Source organism: Hemicordylus capensis, chromosome 2 (assembly GCF_027244095.1).
Source record: "Hemicordylus capensis ecotype Gifberg chromosome 2, rHemCap1.1.pri, whole genome shotgun sequence".
NCBI classification, from domain to species: Eukaryota; Metazoa; Chordata; class Lepidosauria; order Squamata; family Cordylidae; genus Hemicordylus; species Hemicordylus capensis.
Window position 1 is genome coordinate 391,569,383 of NC_069658.1, and position 23,455 is coordinate 391,592,837.

Genomic DNA, 23,455 nt, shown 5'->3' on the forward strand with positions numbered 1-23,455 from the left:
TATTATGGTAAAATTATCTGAAAGATGGGTGTCAGATGTGGGGGGGGGCGCAATTTCAGTGCTTGCCCTAGGCGCTATTTTCCCTAGATACGCCTCTGGGGGTGAGTAACAGAGGCGGGAGGGACATCCTCCTTGCTTTTCAAGTTGTAAGCACCATGAGTGCTCCTTAACATCTGAATATGGTGTATAACTATCAGTTGACCAGTTACCATTTTAAAGTGACCCCTGGACTTTAAGATCACCCTATGATGGGGATCACTGAAATTGCTTTGGATTGCTGAAATGTATTGCCCAGTTCAATCTTTTTCTTGAGCAGTGTCTAAGAGAGCATGGCAATAACGTAATGGATCATGTTTCATATGGTTTCTCACAGATCTGTGATGAACTGGTTGAGCTAATGGGAAATGAAGCTTCTATGGAAATCATAAGGGCCAAAGTAGTTTTATCATTGACTTTACACCAGACATTTCTCATACAGGTCAGTTATGCATCACTTTTTAGTATTGCCTGAATGGAGAAGTAAAGGGGGCAGTTCTTAGCCTACTTTCCTCATGGATGTCATCCACCCCAATTCAAAATGGCAGGCGTGAACTTTTGCGGTGGAAATGGGCTAACTTGTGAACCACCTAACTAATTTGCACCAAGCTTGGTATACATGTTAAGATTATAGAGAACAACAACAACAACAACAACTATTATTATTATTATTATTAATTAACAGTATTGATGATAAAATTCAGCCATCCCAGGTCCTTTGGGAGGACTCGATGTCTGGATAAAACAAACCAGTCAATAACACCTGTCTGACTGTGTAAACAAGAAATAATAATAAAAAAATAAATAATTCAATTTTTAAAAATCAAAATCAGATGAGATCATCAAATAAATGGTATCACATGGTGGTATCCCATAGATGAATTCCATGACCCATTTCAAGATGGTGGCTGTGTGTACGTGCCCCTCCCCCCCACAACAACTTTGCAGTGCCTGGACCAATTTGGATCAAATTTAGTAGAGTTGTAGTGCCCCATAAGGTCATTTCAATGGTGTGCTTTATAATGATCTCATTATCTCAGTATCATCCACCTATGCACTGTGCACCCGGTTCTTATAGTTGAGGCTCTGGCGACTACTGGTTTACTGTACCCTGCATATTTAATTTGGTGTTTAACAATAAAAATTATGTAAATTTGAATTGTGAAAGGAAAGTAGATAGATTAATTCTTACCAGAACATCTTGTTGTATTTTGTGGCAATTGGCAGCCGTGCTGGAGAAAACATATGTGCAATTGATAGACATTCTTCAGAAGTATGATACTGAAATCAAGAGTTGCATTGACAGACATGATTATACAAGGAATAGGACTGACCAATATTGGGAACTCCAAGCCTGTGTATAAAGCATGAAATTCCAAGCACTGTCTGTGCTGGGTGTTCCCTGAACCCACTTGGGTAAAACAGTATGAATTGTAGCATTTACAATTCATTTGCTTGGAGCTTTATATATCTCCTATTCAGCACCTACTACAGGCAAAAGTAGGATGTGGAAAATGATTCAAGCTCACAACTGGCCATTTTGAGTGTTTCCGACTCAAAACAAAACACCCTTAAACTAAAGGGCCTGTTTCGAGCTCTAATCAATTTTGAGTGTTTTGAGCACCATGTTGGAGGGCTGTTTTTCCTTTGCTGGTTGGCTTTCTGGCACTGGCTTCTGATTGGCTTGAGATCTCCTTGCTTCTTGGTTGGCTTGTTATCATACAAATCAAGTGTTGTCATGGGCAACTGTGCCCCCATTGGCTGGGGGGAGGGAGCAGGGAGGCCAAAGGAGGGAATTCCAAATGTACTACTTAAGGGATCTTTGGGTTGGAGAGAACCCTTATAGTGTCTGTCTCTTGAAGAGGCTAGTACATCAGACCTGGATGAGAGACTGCAGCAGCACTGAGAGCAGAGTGGTGGTCAGGGGCGTATCTAGGGGTAGGGCAGGCAGGGCACGTGCCCTGGGCGCCACTTGAAGGGGGGCGCCATTTTGTAAAATTATTATTTTTTAAATGGCTGCCAAAAACAAAATGGCCACCGTGCATGCTCAAATGGCCTCTGTGAGGCCCTAGGTCTTGCCAGGCCCTGGAGAGGCCATTTGAGCATGCATGGTGGCCATTTTGTTTTCAGTGGCCATTTTTTAAAAAAAAGATTTTTAAAAATGGCCACTGCACATGCTCAAATGGTCCCTGCGAGGCCCTAGAGGCCAGTGGGGGGAGGAGGAACCTTTGCAAAAAAAAAAAACCCTGCCTTTAGGAAGCCCCTCGAAGGGGCTACAGGTAAAATAATAATAATATATAATATAAGTCACTGTACACATATTCAGATTGGCACTATGTACAGAGAATCAGGGCTTGTGAATACTGAGCTGATGCTTATGAGCTAGGATTGTATTCATTTGCTCTTACTTTGCTTCTTGTGATAAGTGAGTTAAATGTGATGTCTTGCTAATATGGCTATTAATGGTGAATTTGTCTTTGAATCAGTGTGAAATCCTTAATATTAAGGCCCACTGGGAGTTTCTTGCTCTCTTTCTCTCATTTTAACTGTCTTTCTGAAAGACTAGAATATATTCCAAGCAGTGACACAGTTTACTCTGCATATCCTTTCATTATGTTCAGAGTATCTGGGAAAAGTCAAATTCTCCATTTATTTTTAAAACTTATGTAATAGTGATGCTACAATGCATAGTAGAGAATTAGACAGGCACTTCTGTTTAGTTTTCCAAGTACAGCTCCACATAGTAATTGGGTATTTCATGAGCCCCAGCACACTGAAATTTGTAGTTTTCCAGCATTTTTTGGTCTGGCTAAGTCCACTGCTAAAATAGTTTTTGAAAGATTAAAAGATTAACAAGCCTGACTTGTATTTTTCAGCTGATATTATGGTAAAGTTATCTGAAAGATGGGTGTCAGATGCTTGGACAGGGGGCGCAATTTCAGTGTTTGCCCTAGGCGCTATTTTCCCTAGATACACCTCTGGTGGTGGTGGACTGATGGTCTAGGCCTGCCTACCTGCGCAGGTGGAGACTGGCGAGAGAGACAGACAGTGCCTGCTGACTTATCTGTCTTTCTTTTTTTGTTCCTTTCCTTTTGCAGTTCCAACAACTGCTTTTGTTTTTGTTTTTTCCTAATTTTAATTGTACCAGCAGCCCCAGTGGCTTTAACTGGGTGTTGCTTTGAATTTTTCCTTCTACTAGCCAACCCGCAGTGCCTTTAATAACTGGGGTGGTATGCTGATTTTTTTCCTTCTCTTTTGCAGTCCCCAAGCTGCACCTTCTGATGGTTATTGCACTTCATTTTTTGTGTTTGTAGCCTGGTGTGTTGTGACTTCTGTCTGGTTGTGGTTCTGTTCTGTTTGTGAGATAGTGTTGTGGCAAGAAGTGGACAGTGGCAGCCCTCTCTCTCTCTCTCTCTCTCTCTCTCTCTCTCTCTCTCTCTCTCTCTCTCTCTCATATTTCATGATGATTGCTGTGATGAGCTTAATGTCTGATCTTGAGACTAACTTGAGCTTCAATCTCTGCTCTTCAATCTGCAATGCAAGGTGTACTCAGTCAAAATGTGGCTGAAGTTGCTCTAGTTGAGCTTATGGCTATGCTTGCTGCTAAGTAAGGGTGCTGCTGTGGCAGCTGTTGCCTTGCTAATAAGTAACGAAAGGAGTTATAATTGTGTGTGTGAGATGAACTTATGCCGGTGATGTTACTGCAGTGCAGGCACTGGCTGGATTCTGGGTCAGTGATTCTTTTTTGGCCATTTTGGACATAAGAACATAAGAACAGCCCTACTGGAGCAGGCACAAGGCCCATCTAGTCCAGCATCCTGTTTCACACAGTAGCCCACCAGATGCCTCTGGGGAGCCCACAGGCAAGATGTATGTGAATGCCCTCTCTCCTGGTGTTGCTCCCCTGCAGCTGGTATTGAGAGGCATAGTGCCTCTAAGCTGGAGATGGCCCACAGCCACCAGTCTAGTAGCCATTGATAGACCTGTCCTCCGTGAATCTGTCTAAGCCCCTTTTAAAGCCATCCAAGCTGGTGGCCATCACCACATCCCATGGCAAGGAATTCCATAGATGAATTATGTGCTGTGTGAAAAAGTACTTCCTCTTGTCAGTCCTAAATTTCCCAACCTTCAGTTTCATGGGGTGACCCCTTGTTCTAGTGTTTTGAGAGAGGGAGGAAAATTTGTCTTTGAAATGCGTGTTAAAAAATCCCTTTTACTGTTTGCTTCTGCAGTGTTTTTCAAGGCAGGGTTGCAAAATGCATTGCAAATTGCAATGCAAATCTTGTGTGCAGCGCACTCTGTGAGTGCAGCTTATTCCGGCCATAGGGAACAATGGGGAAACTTGAAACACCCCATTGTTCCCCATGGGTAGCTCCTAGGGACACAAAAGTGGATTATGTGATAGGGCATGATGGGGGCTACCTACCACCCAACCCACAAAAGGAAATGGGCAACCGGGTGATTTTTAACAAATTTCTAACCATTCCTCCATAGGATCCTATGTGGGTTCTGAGGAAAGGTTAGAAATTTGTTAAAAATCTCCCACTTGCCCATTTGTTTTGTGGATTGGGTAGTAGGTAGCCCCCATCATGCCCTACCACACAACCGACTTTGGTGTCCCTATAAGCTACCTGGGGGAACCTTGGGATGTTTTGAGTTCCCCATTGTTCCCTAGGGCCAAAACATTCGAATTGTTTCAAGGTGGTTTTGTCAAAACAGTCAGCTTGCCAGCTGTTTCAATGAATTTTCAAGGATTTTGCTATTTGTTTCGAGTTCAAAACTCACCACAAAATCCTTTTTGTGCACATCCCTAGTGGAAAATAATTCAAGAAATTTTTGATCACTGGTCCAAAACAAAAAATACACCAAAGATCACCTTCAAAAACTTGTCACAAACAAGAGGGTCCTCCAGAAAAGATGCAATACAAACTCTTGTTCTTTTAAGAACATAAGAACAGCCCTGCTGGATCAGGCCCAAGGCTCATCTAGTCCAGCATCCTGTTTCACACAGTGGCCCACCAGATGTTCTGTGTTTTAAAAGCCTTGCTCAAATTGACGAAAGATTCCAAATAGAAGGTGGTGGTGGTGGTGAGTTAGAAGCAAACTCTAAAAATGCTTCTTAAAATGCTGAAGACCATTTAAGATGGCCTTTATGGCAGAATTCTGACAAAGTTCTTCACAAACTGACATCATAATTGTTCAAAACCCCGGCTTTAGGAGGAGCCCCTGGTGGCGCAGTGGTAAAAATGCTGCCCTGTAACCAGAAGGTTGCAAGTTCGATCCTGACCAAGGGGCTCAAGGTTGACTCAGCCTTCCATCCTTCCGAGGTCGGTAAAATGAGTACCCAGAATGTTGGGGGGCAATATGCTAAATCATTGTAAACCGCTTAGAGAGCTATAGAGCGGTATATAAATGTAAGTGCTATTGCTATTGCTTAAGTGCCAGGAGAAAAGTATCAAACCCTGCTTTCTGCCCTCATCACCTTTGTCTGTGGCATAAGTAACAAGTTTGGAGAAAAGCTGAAAAGGGAAAGAAAATTAGTCCTCAAGAGGAAAACATATACTGTATTTGAATGAAATAGCAGCACAAATCAGTTTTCCCAGATGGAAAACATGCAAGCTGGAAGAGACAAATTCAGAGTGGAGGATTTCATCATTTAAATAAATTTCAAATGCAACTGGAGAAATATTCCTATGTTTTTGCAGAAGTTGTGACTTTAGTTTTCTAGGAAAACTAGATCAGGTTTCCTAATCAGGATGCAGAAGCTTTAGTTAGAGTTAACCCGGAAGTCCTTCATATTTTTCTCTCCTCTGAACGAAAAACAATCCATCCACTTCCCATAGAATACAGGTGGACAGGATGGATTTAAGACTGCACATGGTATTTTGGTCACAATTTGCTCTCATGAATGTGCTGAAGCTTTTCTAAACGTTTCTGCAGCTTTTTGCCTTTGTCTAATGCTGCCCATTTCAAATTGTGAAGGAAAAAAGAGCTTTCTTCAAACTATCCTTGATTTAAAAATACATTACACGTAACAGTGCTGCAGTCAAAGTGGAATCCTCAGAGAGAAATCTATTTTGATGATCTCATCTGATTTTGCCACCAAGAAAAACAGGAAAAAGATTATAGCTTTTACAATAGCCCATAAATTAACATTGTATTAATTGTGATGACCATATGGCTTCAAAAAGTAAATGCAGGGCAGATCCAGTTCTTTTCCAGCAAAGGCAAAATATTTAATTGACACAGGGTTTCCTGAGAAGGATGGTCTTCATATGAATACTCTGCCCCCAGTCTTTTATTAGACAGTCTTTCAAAAATGCCTCCCCCACCTAAATGTTATTTCTCTTTTGTCTTTGTTAGTTTTGACTGAGGAACAGTGACTTCCATTCTTACATCCAAAACCTTGAAACTTTAAAAAACTGATATTTGTATTTTAGTGTTTGCAGTAGGTTGATGTGGTGGAAATAAGCAAGCATTGTTCCGTAATTTTTGCTGTAGATGGCAGCAGAGTCCAATGATATGATAGGGCATCTAAGCATCTTCAAGAAGTCTGGATGCTATGAAGACCTTTCCTTTCCCTGTTGAGGTCCAGAGGTGGAAATAGGAATCATTTGATTAAGGCTGTTCTGTTGATGACAACTAGCCAAAATATAATTAAAATTGCCATTTGAGCCTCAGACTTGGGTCTGCATGTTACTCATGCATGTTACTAATTTTCTTCGGGCTTTCTAGATTTGCAAAGCTTCAACTACCATTCTTGGAAATCTGGAGGAAATTTTCTGTTTTCCTCAAGGGGCTGTTTACAGAGGGTATTGTTGCTAGTGTTAATGCCGAAGAATATCAAACTTGTAAATCCAGTACACATCACCTTATGTGACTGTTGCTTAACCAAAACTTAATCTTTTTAATTGTATATGCAATTCTCTTCTTTACCCAGTCTTTGTAGCCCAGGGCCAATGTGTTATTGCTGCTTCTTGACATTTAGCTCCAACAGTTCAAAGCATTGTACAGAATCTATTAAAAGCAGGAACCTAAGCATGAATGCTTGGGCCTAGTTTCACAAATGCTTATATACCAAATGGATAGTGGAGGTAGCAGAATTCCACCCATCTCCTCTCCAGGTACTCTTCACATCCTCCAGGTGACCTTTCATCTAAATGCAGTATACATTCATTCATTCAAATGTGCATATGCTGAAAGTAAGAGGTTCTTCTCACTGTATGTGAAAACAACATGTATCTGGCATAAGCATGATGGAATGTATATGGTATAAATGTTAGAGGAGGAGTTTAATAGATATGTCAGTTGCAAAAATGGATTTGAATATTGCAGAATCAGACTCTTCAACTAGATAATTTTAAAAAACTTTTTAATATTATGATTTTCAACTTCTTAACTCATTTTATATTGCGCGTCTCTTGTTTCAAACTAGGAAAACGTTCAGCCTTCATTTTATATTGTGAACCTTTTGTTTTAAATTTTGTAATTTTATTTCATTGTATATACATTTCATTTTATATTGTGATCACTTTGGTTTTAAGCAATAAAGAACGTGAACTTGAATTCATGTACATACACCTTGTTTTACATGGTATGCCTCTGTGTAAGTGCAGGGTGTACCTGGAGGTCCATCAATGGGCAAATTGGGAAAGGAATAGGGAGCCAAGGTGATCTTGGGGAAAACTGTGTTAAAGAAGTCCTAGGTGGCATTTCACTTATCCAAATGTCTGGATATTTTGGATATCTTCTAGATTATCTTTATTGGTAGGGGTTTTTCTCAACTGAATCAAGTAAGTTGTCTATATTGCAATCTGCAGGACTGAAATTCCTGTTTTGTGTTGTTTGACTTCAGCAGTCCTTGTTCACATCTTGTTTTCCCCACTGGTCTAAAGCTTGTAGTCTAAACTCTAACGTTGATTTCCCTCTTCTAGACTGCCAGTTGGCTGAAGTACAAATATTTGGTTGGGGCTGCCCAGCTGAGTAGAAGAATGTTGCTTTCAGTATTTTGAAGATTGGTGTAGATAGGACAGACCTCCTACATGTTTATTTCTTTGCAAATGCATGTGCTTAGGCTCAGAGCATTGGTGTTGTATTGGGATCTCTGATAGTCTGGTCTAAAGCCTGCAATAGTTGGAGCTGTTGACTATTATTACTTCTAAGATTTATTGCTTGATTTGATCATTTGTGCAAGCTGTCTCCATTTTGCCCCCATCCTGGAGTCTAACTCTTCCCACTCCAGCAGGGACAGGCTTAGACAGCCTAACCTACATAGCTCCAATTGCAGAGTGGGTGAGACCTCTTAAAAGCTATTTTAAATCCTGGCTGACCCACTCTGTAGAACTAATCCCGTGCAGAGCCATCCCATCCTGTTCTGAAGGCATTCCCCTTATTAAAGTAACTCCTAGCATTGCTGCAAATTCTCCCTTGCACTTACAGAGAATGAAATCGTTAGCCAACCTGAGTAAGTGAGGATTATCAAAAGGAGCACTTGGGGTTTCCTTCATGCAAACATGCTTAGGCTGATTGGGAGATGGTGGATGTGTGGTACCCAGAAATGGGTGACAGAAGAAGCATTGATTGAGTTAATTGGATGTTTGAATTAGAGGTGCTGTACAGGCACAGCCTGACTTTGAGTCCAGGGAATTCCAATGTACTACAGTGTTAAGTTACCAAATGCATTTCTAACTCCCCTGGTTACAGAAAGATGCTTGGAGACTAAAAGCAGAGTATCAAGCTTTGAGCAAATGAGGGAAATATAATGAACTGATTTCTAAGCTTATGACTATATGTATATATGATCATGGCCAAGGCAATGTGTCGTCTGTGCCAAAATAGAGAGGTACAATTCTGCACCAAAACATCCTAAATTCTGTACCAATTTATTATCATTATTTATTTATTTCAGCTTGCTTATTTATTTATTTATTTATTTAAACTTATTTATTTTAACTTTAAATTAAAGGTTGATTCTGCAATCTGTGTAAAATATTCCACTCAGAGAACTTGTATAACTTTTTGTTTGACATGACTTGAGAGCAGTGCTTGAATGCTCTGCTTTTGCTAGTCATGGGGATGGGCAGGGTTTGGGAACTGAAACCCCTTCCTCGACTACTAGAAATCTTATTCAGAAGCCTCTTTTCTGACTTTCAAGGGTTTTTGCAAGCTCTGCCCACACTTTCAAGCATAACTTTTGCAGACAGACTGGCTAGGAACCTGTTTTTATTCTTGAAATGGAAGCTGATTTATGTGCTGATGAAGAATGGTAGCATCCGTTGAGCTGTGCTCATGGGTACCCAGGCTAGCTGGAAGTTGCTGCTGAGGTGAGATTTCCATCGTGATAGAAATGCAGTCCTGGAAATTTAGAGAACTTGCATCAAAAGTTGAAGTGCTCATATCATGCTATTATAGAAGAATGATATAGCTGCCAGCTGTGGCTGTCCATCCAACACCTGCTTAACGAATGGTTTTGTTATGGCTGAAGCAATAGGACAAACGAAATAAGCTTTGACATGCGGAAGCTCTCCAGTTTATGTTTTTCTAAACTTACCTTTGGCACAGAACCAGTTTCTGTTTTTGCTTAAATTACTTATATTTGCTCAAAAGATCTTCTCTCCATTGTGCAACTTTATTTAGAGATTATGATAAATTGGTAAATTGGTTAAAAGTGGGTCTCCCTGACAGGCTCAAATTTAACTTGCTGGTTTATATTTGGTTTTGGCGCAGAGAGCTTTATGGACCCACACCTCTGTTCCCTTCTTCCTCTCAGGCTGACTAACTCATCCTGTCCAAGATGGCAGACAGTGACAAGAATGGAAGCAGCTGCTCCAGCACCAGCAGCAGCCGCCTACAGAGCAAGAAGCCCCCTAACCTCTCCATCACCATTCCACCAGTGGAGGCAGAAGAAGAAAGCAGCCAAACCGTGGTATGAATGATGACAGTTCTCCACAAATGCTTGTTGGGTTTTTTTAAATTTCCATGGTTACATGAGGTTGAGGGGGTGTCTGTTTGCTTTGAGCATCTTAAAAGTTAAGTAACTGTTAGTCCACCATAGCAAAGAGACAGCACCTTCCTAAGATGATCAAAATATCTCTCCTGAGTAATGTTATCCAAGGCTTGTGTTTAATGGTAGGCAGTATCTTCTCATAGCTGTTCTGGACTGCCTTTTCTGGTGGTTCACCAATGCCTGAGTCTCTCTTTAGGAATGTTGCAAGGCCCCCTTATTTGGGGCTGGCTTTCAGAGACAGGGGCTAACCTACAACATGGTGTCTAAATAAAACCCTCTTTTTATTTTAATAAACTAACTTTGCATTTAGGCAATCTCGCCTGGAGAGGAATTTCCTCCTCCAAGGAAGTGGCTGGCATGTTGCACAAGGCTACACTGGTGTTTCTGACCCATTGGGGCTGCTGCACATATGAAAGCCAACCCTGACAGTGTTGCACAAAAGCCCAGTTGCACAACCATTAAAACAGCATGTGGGCACCTGCGCAACACTACTTCCATTGGAAACTGATGTTCTAAGTAGTTGCGCAACTGTGCTCTTGTGCCTTACCACCAGGGCTGGCTTTCATATGCACAGCAGCCCCAGTGGGTCAGCAATGCTGGCTTTTCCTTGGGCAACATGTTGGCCAGTAATTTGGTCAAAGGTAATCAGCCAATTGAGTTGCCTTAACATTTTATTTCATTAGCTTGCAACCTTGCACCACCAGATGTGCTGTATCAGTCCTTGATTTCTCCCAGAGGAAGTGGGGAGAGAGTCCTGATCCAGTGCATCATAACTGAGGAGTAGGCACCTTCACTCACCTTGCCCGGAAAACTTGTAAGGCAAACTACAAGTATTCCTTTGAAACCTGAAAGTTACACATCCCAATAACCTCCCTCAATCCAAAGTTTGAGCTCTGTTGGGGGATAATTTTGTAATCAGACATGATCACCGCACTACATGTGCTCACTCATGCTCTTATGCGCACACTTGCACATGGCTAGGCTACCTAGCGATATATTCGAGAAAACTCTTCAGCCCTTCTCCCTTCCTGATCTAGAGGTGTGATCCTAGTTTCAGGAGCATCTCAAGAGCTGAGGATAATACATGTCACCAGTAGGGAGCTCCATGGCTAAGTCTTGTTTTCATCCCCATTATCTTTCCTCCTAATCACCTCTTTGTTTGGTCTAGCCTCTGAAGAAAAAACCAGTTTATCAAAAGAGTGTAAGTCTCCAAGAATCCAGGATGGAAAGGCAGGACAGCAACTTCAAAAGACATCCTGGTATCCACAGGCAAACCTCACTGTCGCAGAGTATCCGCAAGTAAGAAGGTCTTTAGGTCACCATTATAGAATGTTGATGACATTATTTTTTAAGGGTTCATTCTCCATTATTTCTGGATCCCTTTCCCTGGCCTTGAGAGCAGACTCTATACTGAGAAACTGAATAAGAAAAGATCTGTATACTCTTGTGCTTTAAAAGCAAGCTTTGGAGTGGAGGGGTTCCAATTATTGCTCATGATGATTTATTTCATCAACAAAGATACTTGAGGACATGCTACTGCTTTTCAGCCTTGACTTAACAACAACAGCAGCAGCAGCAGCAGATACTTATATACCGCTTTTCAACAAAAGGTTCCAAAGCGGTTTACATAGAGAAATAATTAATTAAATGGCTTAAGAAACTGGAAGCAGAAACGTGAATTAGTTAGTGTGTTCCTGTTCGGTTCCATAAAATGTGAGGCAGCCACATGTTTCTCTCTCCACCCGCCCTCCCCACAGTCCCATGAGCACTGCATAAATATATAAGCCTAGGAGCTGAGGCTAATCGTGGCTTCCTATGGGGTGTGTTCCTATGGTTCTCTATGGAAGGTGTTCACAAAGTGTAAAAGCCATGTTACTGGTTGAAAACAGTGGAGGCTTAGTTCACCCTTTTAGTGATTCACTCATTCACTACACACACGCACACACGCACGCGCGCACACACACACACACACACACACACAGTTGAAGCAGGGGAGAATTGCAACTAGAGCAAGCTTTTTTTGTTGGGGAAGACACTGGGTGGGTGGGTGGCAAGGGGATTGTGGTAATAAGAACAGCCCTGCTGGATCAGGCACAAGGCCCATCTAGTCCAGCATCCTATTTCACACAGTGGCCCACCAGATGCCTCTGGGGAGCCCACAGGCAAGAGGTGAAAGCATGCCCTCTCTCCTGCTGTTGCTCCCCTGCAACTGGCATTGAGAGGCATCATGCCTCTGAGGCTGGAGATGGCCCACAGCCACCAGACTAGCAGCCATTGATAGACCTTTCCTCCATGAATCTATCTAAGCCCCTTTTAAAGCCATCCAAGCTGGTGGCCAACACCACATCCCAGGGCAAAGAATCCTTCTTTGCAGTGTGCTTGAGGTGTGGCAAGTGGATAATGCAAGTACCATTGTCAAATCCAGGAATAAAAAGCAAGGAGAGGAAAAATGGTTGCTCCGTGTGTTACAGGTATTGGTTAGGGGGAGAGACTAGAACTGTTTCCCACACCATCTTCTCGATTTTAAGACGGTGTAGAAGAAAGAGCTGGTATCTCCTTGAAATGACGGAAATGGATGATGAGTCACTCATCATCACACTTCCCTTTTCTTCCTTGATTTCAGGGCTCAACCTTTGCATCATCATCCACTTGACATCCCTCAGCAGGCACCTTGCAAAACGGGATCCACTGTCACAAGCTCCAACCCCGCCCCCTGCACTGCCCCCCACCCCCCCACTGCTGGCTTGTCTCTCTCTCTCTTGGTTCTTGTTCCCTAAGCCTCCACTAGCTGGTTTGGCTGCCAAGAGGAAGAAGCCCCTTTTCTTCTTCCACAGGTTAGAACTGTACAGTATATATCTGTCTCCTCATGGAGAGGCATGTGTTGCACCCACTTCTTAAGTTCAACTTACAAATGTGGAGCAACACACTTGCTTAAGGTAGGGAATGCATGTGCTACACCAGACATCTTTCAAAGGCCGTTCTCCAGCCTGCTCTCTCCTTCCCTGTGGTGGTGCCACATGGCAGCTCACCCACAGGCCAGTCACTCTGGGGGGACAAGGGCCTTGTGGGAGGATTGACTGCAGGCTGTGTCTTTAAGCAGCACTTCGGGTTTTCATTTCGGTCACTTCTTGTTCTTGTTGTCTTCCGCTTATGCACTACCAGAGGAACAGCGCAGTGGTTTGGAGTCAGCAGTGACTGGGACGGAAAGCGGCAGCACTGGCAACGCAAGACCCTGCAGCACTGCAGCCTGCGCTATGGGAAACTCAAAGCTGCCTACCGAGAAATGGAGCTGCCCAGCCAGGAAGTGCCTTCTTTCCAAGGCACAGAGTCCCCCAAGCCAAAGAAGATGCCCAAGGTAGGCAGCCCGTGGCCAGTGTGCTGCCATGCTGGGTTGGGTTGTGAAGAATCTGGATTAATCTATTCTTTGGTATGAGACTGGCTGGGTGGTCTTGGGATGGGAAGCAGTGATCTGCCTGATCTACCTCACAGGACAGTTTAAAATGCCACTCTGATATTCCATGGGGAAATAAAGAAAATGGAAATAATCAGTAGTATTGGCACCTCTTTGATCTTCTCAGATTGTGGACCCTTTGGCCCGAGGCCGTCCCTTCCGGCACCCAGATGAAGTGGATCGTCCACGTACCCCACATCCGGTCCTGCCCCCTCTGACCCCCGGAGTCATCTCTTTGACATCATTCAGCAGCATACGATCGGGCTACACCCGGCTACCCCGCAGGAAGAGGGAATCTGTTGCCCACATGAGCTTCAAAGCAGCTGCAGCTATAATTAGAGTGAGTTCTGTTCTGTGACTAATCCGTCAGCTCCACCATTGTCTGCTCACTATATGTCTTTAGAAGGCACTTCTTGGGCTGGTTTGTTATCTTTCCACACTTAAACTCATCAAATCTACAACTGGAATGCAAGCCGCTGAGGCTTGGAAAACCCAGGGGGAGTATCTTGCCTTTATTCATAAGGGCTTGGTTTACCTGGGAATAGAACTTCAATTTGAGTAGAAAAATAGAATGTAAGGAAACTCCTATTTCAAAGGTGCACATACACATGCACACATCTCCCCAGTTGTTACCAAGTAATTGTATAACTTTGTGATATCATTGCAGTCTGATTCCATATTGGATAATGGATTGGGGCAGGGTGGTTTGGGGTTTTCTTTTAACCCCCATTGATTTAGAAATTTGATTAGTTTCAGACTGAATAGAATCTGATCTGGAACAATAATTATTAACTGAAGCTGAAAGAAGAGCATAGCAAAGGCATTGTGTGTCAAGAACTGAATCCAAGGGAGATAATTCCATAGATATTTGCTGCTTTCCAGATCTGCTGTAGCAATTAAGGCTTGATTAGCTGAAGTAAACCCCAATCGGAAAACTAAACTAAACTCAGTTTTGAAAGGCATAAATGTTTTGATAATGTGTATAATTTTTTTTCTTGTAAGCCATCTCTAATTTTTATAAGGGCAAGATATAAATTCATGTACCATGCTGCTTCAGGCCCCATAGTTCTTCTGTATACCTAAGGGCCAGTTTTGAAGCGGATCAGAGAAACGCTTAGGAGCGAGCATGTCTACTGTCCTGATGAGTTTGCTGGTCCAGTTCTCCACCAGGGCATCAGTAGGGTCAGTGACAGAGCCAGCACAAAATACTTCCAAGGCTTCTTGGAACCCTGTTGGATCCAATAACCTTCTTGGGCAGAGCATCCTAATAGGCCCCTCACTCGACGGAGGTGGGACGTGATTGTAATGCCAACCTTAACCAGATAGTGATCCGTCCATGACAATGGGGAATTCACAGAAGTTGCGAGGAACACCACCAAGATCAGAGTAGAAGACCAGATCAGTCATGTGACCAGCAATGTGCATCGGTCCCGACAGCTTGGGATAGACCCATAGTTATCATAGTCACTATGAACTCCTGAATCACCTCAGACAAATTGGTCCCAAAGTGTACATTGAGTTCTCCCACCACCACAAGCCTGAGGGTCTTCAACCAGGCCCGAGACCAAATCCGTCAGCTATGTTAGGGACTCAATTGGGCAGCAGGGTGATCAGTACACCAGCAGAAGTCCCAGTCTATCCCTGGTCCCCAAACTTAAGTACACATAGTTGATATGGTCAGACACTTCATCAGGGATCCTGGTAAGGGAGGTGTTCTTATAGAACACAATCACCCTGCCTCCCCACCCATATCTCCTCACCTGCTCCTCAACAGAATACCCTGGAGGGAATTTAAAGGGTGTTCTGTTTCAAGCTCAAAATACCAAAACAGCCCATTTCAAGTCAAAACGTTTCGATGTTGAAATGTCTTGCACATCCCTAATATTTATGGACGGAACTCAGCAAATTGTTCTTAGCTATCCTTTGCAACACTGAAGCAGATATCTGAAACAAACTTCAAGTTAGCAAGGAGTTAACAACTGAGGTTTCTTTAAAAAAAAAAAAGCTGGCAAAACACACTTCAAGTTCACAGCAAATCCTAATTTCAATGAGACCTGAAAACCAGTGATTTTAATCTTTTACAATCTCTTACATTTTGACATCTTGAAGACCACCTCTTGTCTTTTGAAATAGAAGAATTCAACTTTAAACTAAAGTTGATTCAGGAAGCTAACAATCTGAATTTCAGGTTATGATTATGATTTTTTTTTTTTAAACAACCCAATATGGGTCTTTCCTGAGCAGTGTAGTTTACAATCAAACTTACAAACTATCTATATATTAATTACAGGATTTGGGAGGGGCAACTGCTGAGTTACAGTATAGTCTCCTGAGCTGCCAACTTAAGCCGTTAAAGAGTCACCATCCCTAGATGGTGCTGTTACATGGCACAAGGGAAGTGCGGCAGGAGTTGGGACTGAGTACAGGCGATTTCGAAGGCCTTCCGAATCTAACTTTTCTGTGCAAAACTACAAACCTGATGATATCTGCTAGGCTGTATTATCCGAGGCCTAGAGTCCAATTCACAATATTCCACTCTGTTCTGCACTGATCAGAACTTGCTTGAAATACTGTGTCCAGTTCTGGCCCTATGTTTTAAAAGGACACTGATAAACCGCAATGTGTTCAGAGGAGGGCAAGATAATGAGGGGTCTGGAAGCCAAGTCCTGTGAGGGATGGTTGAAGGAGCTGGATAAGTTTAGCCTCGAGAAGAGAAGGGGGGAAATAGGGTAACGGTCTTCAAATATCTGAAGGCCTGTCTCATAAAAGAAGGAGCAGGCTTGTTCTCTGTTGCTTCTGAGGCCAGGCCTAGAACTAATGGGTTGAAATGGGGGGGGGGCAGATCTAGGCTAGACCATAGGGAGAATTCCCTAACAGCAAGAGCTGTTTGAGAGTGGAACTGTGTGCCTCAGGCAGCGGTAGGCGCTTCTTTACTGGAGGTTTTCAAACAAAGGCGGGGCAGGCGTCTGTCAAGGACACTGTAGCAGTTCCCTGCATTGAGCACAGAGTTAGATTAGAAGGCCTTCAAGGTCCCTTCTGGTTCTAAAATTGTATATTCAGAACCTCTTGTACTTTATATAAATAAATATGAATTTGAATATAAATTTTATATTCAGAACCTCTCTGTTACGAGAACCCCCTCAGAGTTCTTTCAACAGGCAGCATAGCAAAATAGATTTGCTCCTGTTAACAGGATGCTGCTGTAGCCTTAATGTTGCTCGGTGCGTTGTCTCAGCTGTCTGTATCTCTAGGACTAGAGCGTTCCGTTGCAACATAAAATACCATGACTTCCTCCTTTCATGCATATTCCATATTAAAAAGGCAGTATCAAAAGGCTTGTTCTAGACACATTCCAATAAAGGACTGCAGTACAATAGCACTAAATAGGTTCTGAACTTGCCCATTCACTGTTCCAATTTGTTTTTCTGTGAAAGGGACGTTCAGTTCTGGAGCACTCAATGCCGAAACGAAGGGGCAACAAACGGAGCTTTGTGTATCCCAGCTTCTTGGATGAAGACATGGTGGACGGCATGGATACATTTGACTCCTCATTCTTCAGTAAGGCAAGCATGGTTCCATGGCCCTCTTGCTGCACTCCCTTCCCATGCTCCATAGCTTTGTGCTCTTTCTGTCAGTAGCCCCCTCCGCTCAAATAGCCTCTAATGGAAATGTACTTCAAGAAGACCCTTTGTTGGCTGGGACAAGATTCCAGTTTCCTCTTCAGGTTATTGTAAAGGTAAAGTGTGCTGTCAAGTCAATTTTGACTCCTGGAGCCCACAGAGTAGCTGGATTGAAACCTTTCTGCCATTTTCACCAGTACTTTCACAGGAGGCATTTCTGACCCTTTTATGGAGGGCCCACAAATATTTATTGGAATTCTGAAGGTGGTCTGTGGGGGAGGGGCTTACCTAAGGTGGCTGTTTAAAAGTTCTTGCTTTTAAACATGAAGAAGTTGCTACTTCTGTGGGCAGTGCCAGCAGCGCTAGAAATCTCCCAGGTCCATTTTCCTTCCCAGAATGCACTGAAGAAGAATGCAACTCTGACATTTCTAATCTCATCAAATTCAGCAAATGTCACTGTAATTCTAGTAAAATTGGGATTGGATACTTCATAGCATATTGTATTTCCTTCTCTAGTTTTGAGATGCTTAATCATTGTTTACTCTATTAAACTTGCCATCACTTCAAAGCAAGGATTGGCTACTTGCCCAAAGTCTGGGACAAGTTCCTTTGAGTTCTGGGTAAGCCATGTTGCCTATGAATCTCCAGCTCCTGACCTGGCCCATCCGTTTTACCCCTGCTTCTCATATCACTTTGTGCATGTGATCATCTTGCTCCCTGAAAGGTCTGGTTACGGCATGGTACTGTATAGACTGCAGCCCCTCCGCTTACGAAGTTGCCCCTGCGGATTCTGACACTACATGAGTGGTGGTGGAAGGAGATTCCATGCCAGGTCGGTAACTTGGGAAGGACCCTGAATGATTGGCAGCAGACTCTCTGGTCTCAGTTCCAGTACTTGTACATGTACGCACTCTTCAGTTTGAAATACATGTTTTGGTATTGATTATGATTGGTGTTGTGTGTTTTTTTTAAAGAAATCGCAGCCATCTTGTGCCTACTTCTAATTTTTTTTTAATGTTGTTTTATATTTTCATCCGCTGATATTCGATAGAAACCCCAGAGACTACTTAGTATGGGGAGGAGCTGCAATTTATACAGTACCATGGCATCACCAGATCTTTCAGGAAGCAAGATGATCACTTGCACAAAGCAAGATGAGAAGCAGGGGCAACTGATGGGCCAGGCCACCATATGTATATGATCTGGGTACACATGGTTGGTGATCTGCAGGAATTTTCAGTGATACACAGATTGCATTCAGTGCATTTGTAGCAGTACCCTTAATCTGTGCTTGTGTTTTTCCAAAGATTTAGACCCTGTGTTGACTTAAATGAACACTTCAATGCATTTGCATGAAAATGTGTACAGACAACAATATAATATGTAAATAGCTCTGTTCTGTAATACAGAATTGTTTCTTTAATTGCTTCCCAATTTTCCCAGGTTACTCCTTTTTTTAAAATAATCTCTGTGCACTTCTTTGAATAGGTAGACTAAGAAGCTGCCAATATATTATTTTATTTTCAAACGTAACCTTGTTAATTTTACTCCAGTTGGTTTTCTGCCTGTCAAAAAGAATCCCTTCCCATACCTGTAGAAAGAAACTAACATTCAATTTCACAAAATGAAAGATTGAGAGAATGTATTCCATCTGTAAGACTTTTCCTGCCATCTTATTCACTAAGTGCTGCTGTGATAAATGATTTGTGTCAATATCAATTTAGGACAATGGCAGCCGTGGTATCTTTTGGCCACAGTGGCTAGACAGGGATGTCATTCTGATATTCTAATAAAACTTGAGGTTTATTGCTATAAACTTGGCCATGACAAGGCAGTATCTTCTCCCCCCACCCCGCCCTTCACAGGTTGACACACATGATGAGATGTACTCCATGCCAGATGACGTGTTTGAGTCCCCACCCCTCTCTGCCACATACTTCCGAGGACTTCCTCAGCCAGAGGATGGCCGGTCACCTGACACTGAGCAGCCTTTTCAGTAAGTCTCTGCTCCAGCTTACATTAGTACCAAGATCTTGACATGGGTGTGCTTATCAAATTCTGTCACCAGCATTCTGTGAAAACAGTCAGATACCCAAGATCCAGGATTTGTTGGCTTAACAGCTTCATAACAGATGGCAAGCCTTCAGTACATAGTTATCAAAAAGTTTGTGAATTTTCCTCACCAAATGGTGATAGGCTGTATTCAGCCTGTGTGGTCGTGTTCTGGGGTCTGGGAATCCTCTCCTGGAAGCTCTGTGAAGGAAAGGGTCAAAATGGCACCTGCAACAAAGCCCCTGTCAGTAATCCAATAGGAATTGATATGTATTGCTTCTCCTGGCAGCTGGGATTTCAAATGACTTTCCTTCAATGAATTCAGTACAATGACCTCTTCTGCCAAAGAGTATCCAGGAGCAATGAATCATTTTGATCATTAGTAGTGAGGAGTAATTATGTGTGTGTCCACACGGGCCTTGTGCTTCTAACCAAAGAAATCCTTTCTGTTCTTGCAGGCGTGGAGTTGCTTCCAAGGCCCCGCCATCAATGGCAGCTGGTCCCAAGAGGGGCACGCGGATTGCCTCTAGAGTGAAACACTTTGCCTTTGATCGCAAGAAGCGCTACTATGGGCTAGGAGTGGTGGGCAAGTGGCTGAACAGGACATATCGCCGGAGCATCAGCAGCGTGGTGCGCTCTCAGCTGGAGCTCACAGACAGCCATAGGTAGGAACAGAGTGCTTGTTTAAAAGGCACTGAAAAGATTCTGGTCATCCGAACTGAAATAGCAACCAACTCTATATCGGGCCTGCTCTTGCTTTTGTCAGGAGTGCGTTATGGAAACCATTTCTTTACGTTATGGGAACCAATTCCAATTTTTCTTATTGTTCCTAGACAGCTAAGCCCTGTCCAGTTGTTCCCTTACACACACACACACACACACACACACACACACTCACTCACTCACACTCACACACAGAGCCACACACACACCCCAATGGCAGGAGCCCTTCTTTCTTGTTCAGCTGTAGGCACAGCAGTCAGGGTTGTGGCCAGCAGGTACTGAATGCATGGAAGTGGGGGAACAGCTAAAGAGAGCTCTTGTCACAGAATATTCTGGTGCTTTCCTGTTCCTGGGACCTTATGAGGTTCCTCATAAGATGGCTAGAACCTTATTCGAACTTTGCGCAAGCAGACAATTGGCCTTGTTCGTAATCAGGAGGAGGTTAAAATAACAATTGCTATCTAGCAATTCTGAGTTGGGGCACTCTGTCCTTGGCCTAGCTCAAATGTCGCCATCCTCCATGGATGCGAGACTCTTTTCCCACTCTTCTGCTCCTTCAGCCATCCCATAGACTACTCAGTGTTGTTTCATGCCTATCTTGTTAAGACAACAGTATTAGATATGCACTTTTGTTTTGGTAATCTCTGTCTGTCTGTTGTTGGTTGTACACCCCTCTTGGTTTTTTTGAGATTGGAGCTAAGGTAGCATAGCAGCTAAGAAACTGACCTGTGAAGTCTCCAGTCCAAAGCCTGCCCTCTTCCATGAACTTGCTAAGAGACCTTAGGCAAGCCTTTCTCTCTCAGCTTCTCCAGCTGCAAAATGGTGATATGTACACTGACTTCCCTTACAAGGTTACTGTAAAGAAAGCCTTGTATGCTTTGAACCCTCTAAATGCTATGTGAGCACTTCGTTTATGGTGGATAGGGATTTGTAAAGCAGGTGTAGTTAGCGCCACCCTGCTAATGGTGAGGTGGCCATCTCAGGTGGTGGGCTGGTGGAGTCAGTGGATTGTTTTATCTGGAGGTGGCCCACTCCATGCCAGCCACCAGAACCCCCTGTTCTTTTCCCCCTCCCCCTCTCTTGCATATCCCACCTTGTCTCCAGACAGAAAGCAATTAATTGATCTTGGAGTTAACTGCATCGAGCAATATTTCTTTAGATTTCAAGTTTATTTTAATTTCCAGTTAATTATTCAGCAGTGGCAGAGGGGGAGCTATTTGTCTGGAGAAGTGCTTGCTCCCCTCCACTCTGGCACTGCCTGTGTCAGGTGGAGTTCAGCCCTGGCTCTCGCATGTTGTGCCTGGCATGGAATATAGCAAAGAAGGAACACTTTTCTAAAAGATGAGGACATTACCTGCTGTCATTGTTTTACTGCACTCTTGTTGTGTCCCAGCCTCTGCACCCCCTTTCAGTCTTGGGATCGTCAGGAATTGGGTTATCAGCATATCTGCATATTGCAGGCACAGTCCTTTCCTTAGTGCAGGCACAGTCCTTAGTTCCTACAGTAAGATCATTGAGAGAGCTCCATCTCCATATACCACCAGCTCACCCTGCGGTGATTTGGGAGCAGGCCTTCTCCCAATGCACTCCCTATAGACATTCATGGTTTAACATCTTTACCAGCCTTCAAAAGAGCCCTTAAGACAATTTAAAAAAAAAAAAAAGTCAGACTTTTAGCAATTTCTGAGGTCTGCAATCTGTGTGTTCTTTTCTTTCTTACTCATTAACAGGCCCTACTTCACCTACTGGATCACCTTTGTCCATATCCTCATCACCCTGCTGATCATTTGCACCTATGGGATTGCTCCAATTGGCTTTGCCCAGCACCTGACAACAGCATTGGTGAGTTTTAATTTTAGCCATATTTGCATGCTCAGTACATGCACTGTCTGAATATGTGGAGGGGAATTGTGCCTGGTGGCCCAGCTCTGGACCTGAAGCAGATGGAGTGAAAGGGGCTGTATGCATATGTCAAACTGTGGACATATAGGCTCTGAACATGCAGTTGGGAATCCTGGTGCCAGTCGGCCAACTTCAGGCCATGCTAGCATGGGGAGCAGCACCCTTGCTGATGACCTAGGCTTGAAGAGAGGTCCATACAAGCAGAGGCATTATCTGAGATGCCCTGGACCCAAGCCACTTAGCGCTTTCAAGGTCAAAAGCAGCACTTTGACCCAAGCCACTGTAGACACTTCAGCACTGGTGTCCTGCATTGCCTCCACCTGACTTGCACCAGCCGACTTCCACAAGCAGGCCTGCTGCTGCTCTGCTCTGCAGCAATTGATGACTCTGGGTAGTCTTCAAAGGCAGCCCCAAGCAGGGTGCTGTTTATTTCTGTCACTACATAGGATGAACAGGAATCTGCAACCAGAAAAGCCAGATTTTATGAGCCCTCTGCTGGCAGAATAAGGCAAACTATATAAGAATCGGTCTCTGATCTTGGATCCAACATGTGTGGCTAAAGAAAAATCCATACAGACCTTTCTCTTGGGATGCTTGTCGTTTCTCTTAACCTAGGGATTTCTCTATTATGTCACAGGTCCTGCGAAACAAAGGGGTCTATGAGAGTGTGAAATACATTCAACAAGAGAACTTCTGGATTGGTCCAAGCTCGGTAAAGTCCCATTTTGTTTGCTTTGTTCTTGCTTCCCCAAGAAGCTGGAATGTATTTATATCTACAGGAGAACCTTGTTAATCACGGACTCAACATCCGCGGTTTCGTGGATCTGCAGTTGGGTAATTGGCACTCGACCTGTGTATATGTGGGGGGAACCAGCAAAAAAAGGTTAATTTTCACATATCCGTGGGGTCGGGGGAGTGGAAATTACCACTGAGGTCATTTCTGCCTGCCATTTAGTGTAAGGGAGCCATTTCTGGCTCACTTTTGTAATACTACTACTACTACTACTATTAATAATAATAATAATAATAATAATAATAGCAATATAGAAATGGAGTTTGGACTAGACAAGTGTGCTGCATTAATAATGAACAGAGGAAAAATAAGAAAAACAGAAGGAATAGAACTGCCCAATGGAAGCAAGATCAAAAACCTGGAAGAGAAAGAACATTACAAATACTTGGGCATTCTCCAGGCTGATAACATTGCACACACTGAAGTTAAAAGAAAAATTGGCAGTGAATACATCAGGAGAGTTAGAAAAATCCTGGGATGGGAACACCATACAAGCCATAAACACCTGGGCTATACCTGTTATCAGATACACTGCAGGAATAATAGACTGGACCCAGGCAGAGCTAGAGATGCTAGATTGTAAGACCAGGAAAATAATGACCATCAATCATGCTCTGTACCCCCGCAGTGATGTAGATAGGCTATACCTCCCTCGCAGCTCAGGTGGAAGAGGAATGCTGCAAGTCCATCAAACAGTAGAGGAGGAGAAAAGAGGCCTTGAAGAATATCTGCCACACAATACACCAGATATAACTGTAGTCGAGAAGAAAGAAAAACAAGTTAAAATAATTGACATAGCAATACCAGGGGATAGCAGAATAGAAGAAAAAGAAATAGAAAAAATCACCAAATACAAAGATCTACAAATTGAA

General features: G+C 43.2%; 1 protein-coding gene across 14 annotated transcripts in view; it reads left to right on the forward strand.

Annotated features, from left to right (window-relative positions):
- The window catches only part of RHBDF2 (rhomboid 5 homolog 2), a 105,673-nt gene that overhangs the window by 65,238 nt on the left and 16,980 nt on the right, over window positions 1-23,455 (forward strand). For all 14 annotated transcript variants that reach the window (XM_053302830.1, XM_053302828.1, XM_053302818.1 and 11 more), the window contains 9 exons: window positions 9,806-9,961; window positions 11,211-11,341; window positions 13,205-13,397; window positions 13,621-13,833; window positions 16,928-17,056; window positions 18,979-19,109; window positions 19,624-19,830; window positions 21,619-21,730; window positions 22,428-22,502. In XM_053302830.1, coding sequence (XP_053158805.1) covers window positions 9,830-9,961; window positions 11,211-11,341; window positions 13,205-13,397; window positions 13,621-13,833; window positions 16,928-17,056; window positions 18,979-19,109; window positions 19,624-19,830; window positions 21,619-21,730; window positions 22,428-22,502 — 1,323 coding nt within the window. In that variant the 5' untranslated portion in view covers window positions 9,806-9,829. The remainder of the gene's footprint in view (window positions 1-9,805; window positions 9,962-11,210; window positions 11,342-13,204; window positions 13,398-13,620; window positions 13,834-16,927; window positions 17,057-18,978; window positions 19,110-19,623; window positions 19,831-21,618; window positions 21,731-22,427; window positions 22,503-23,455) is intronic.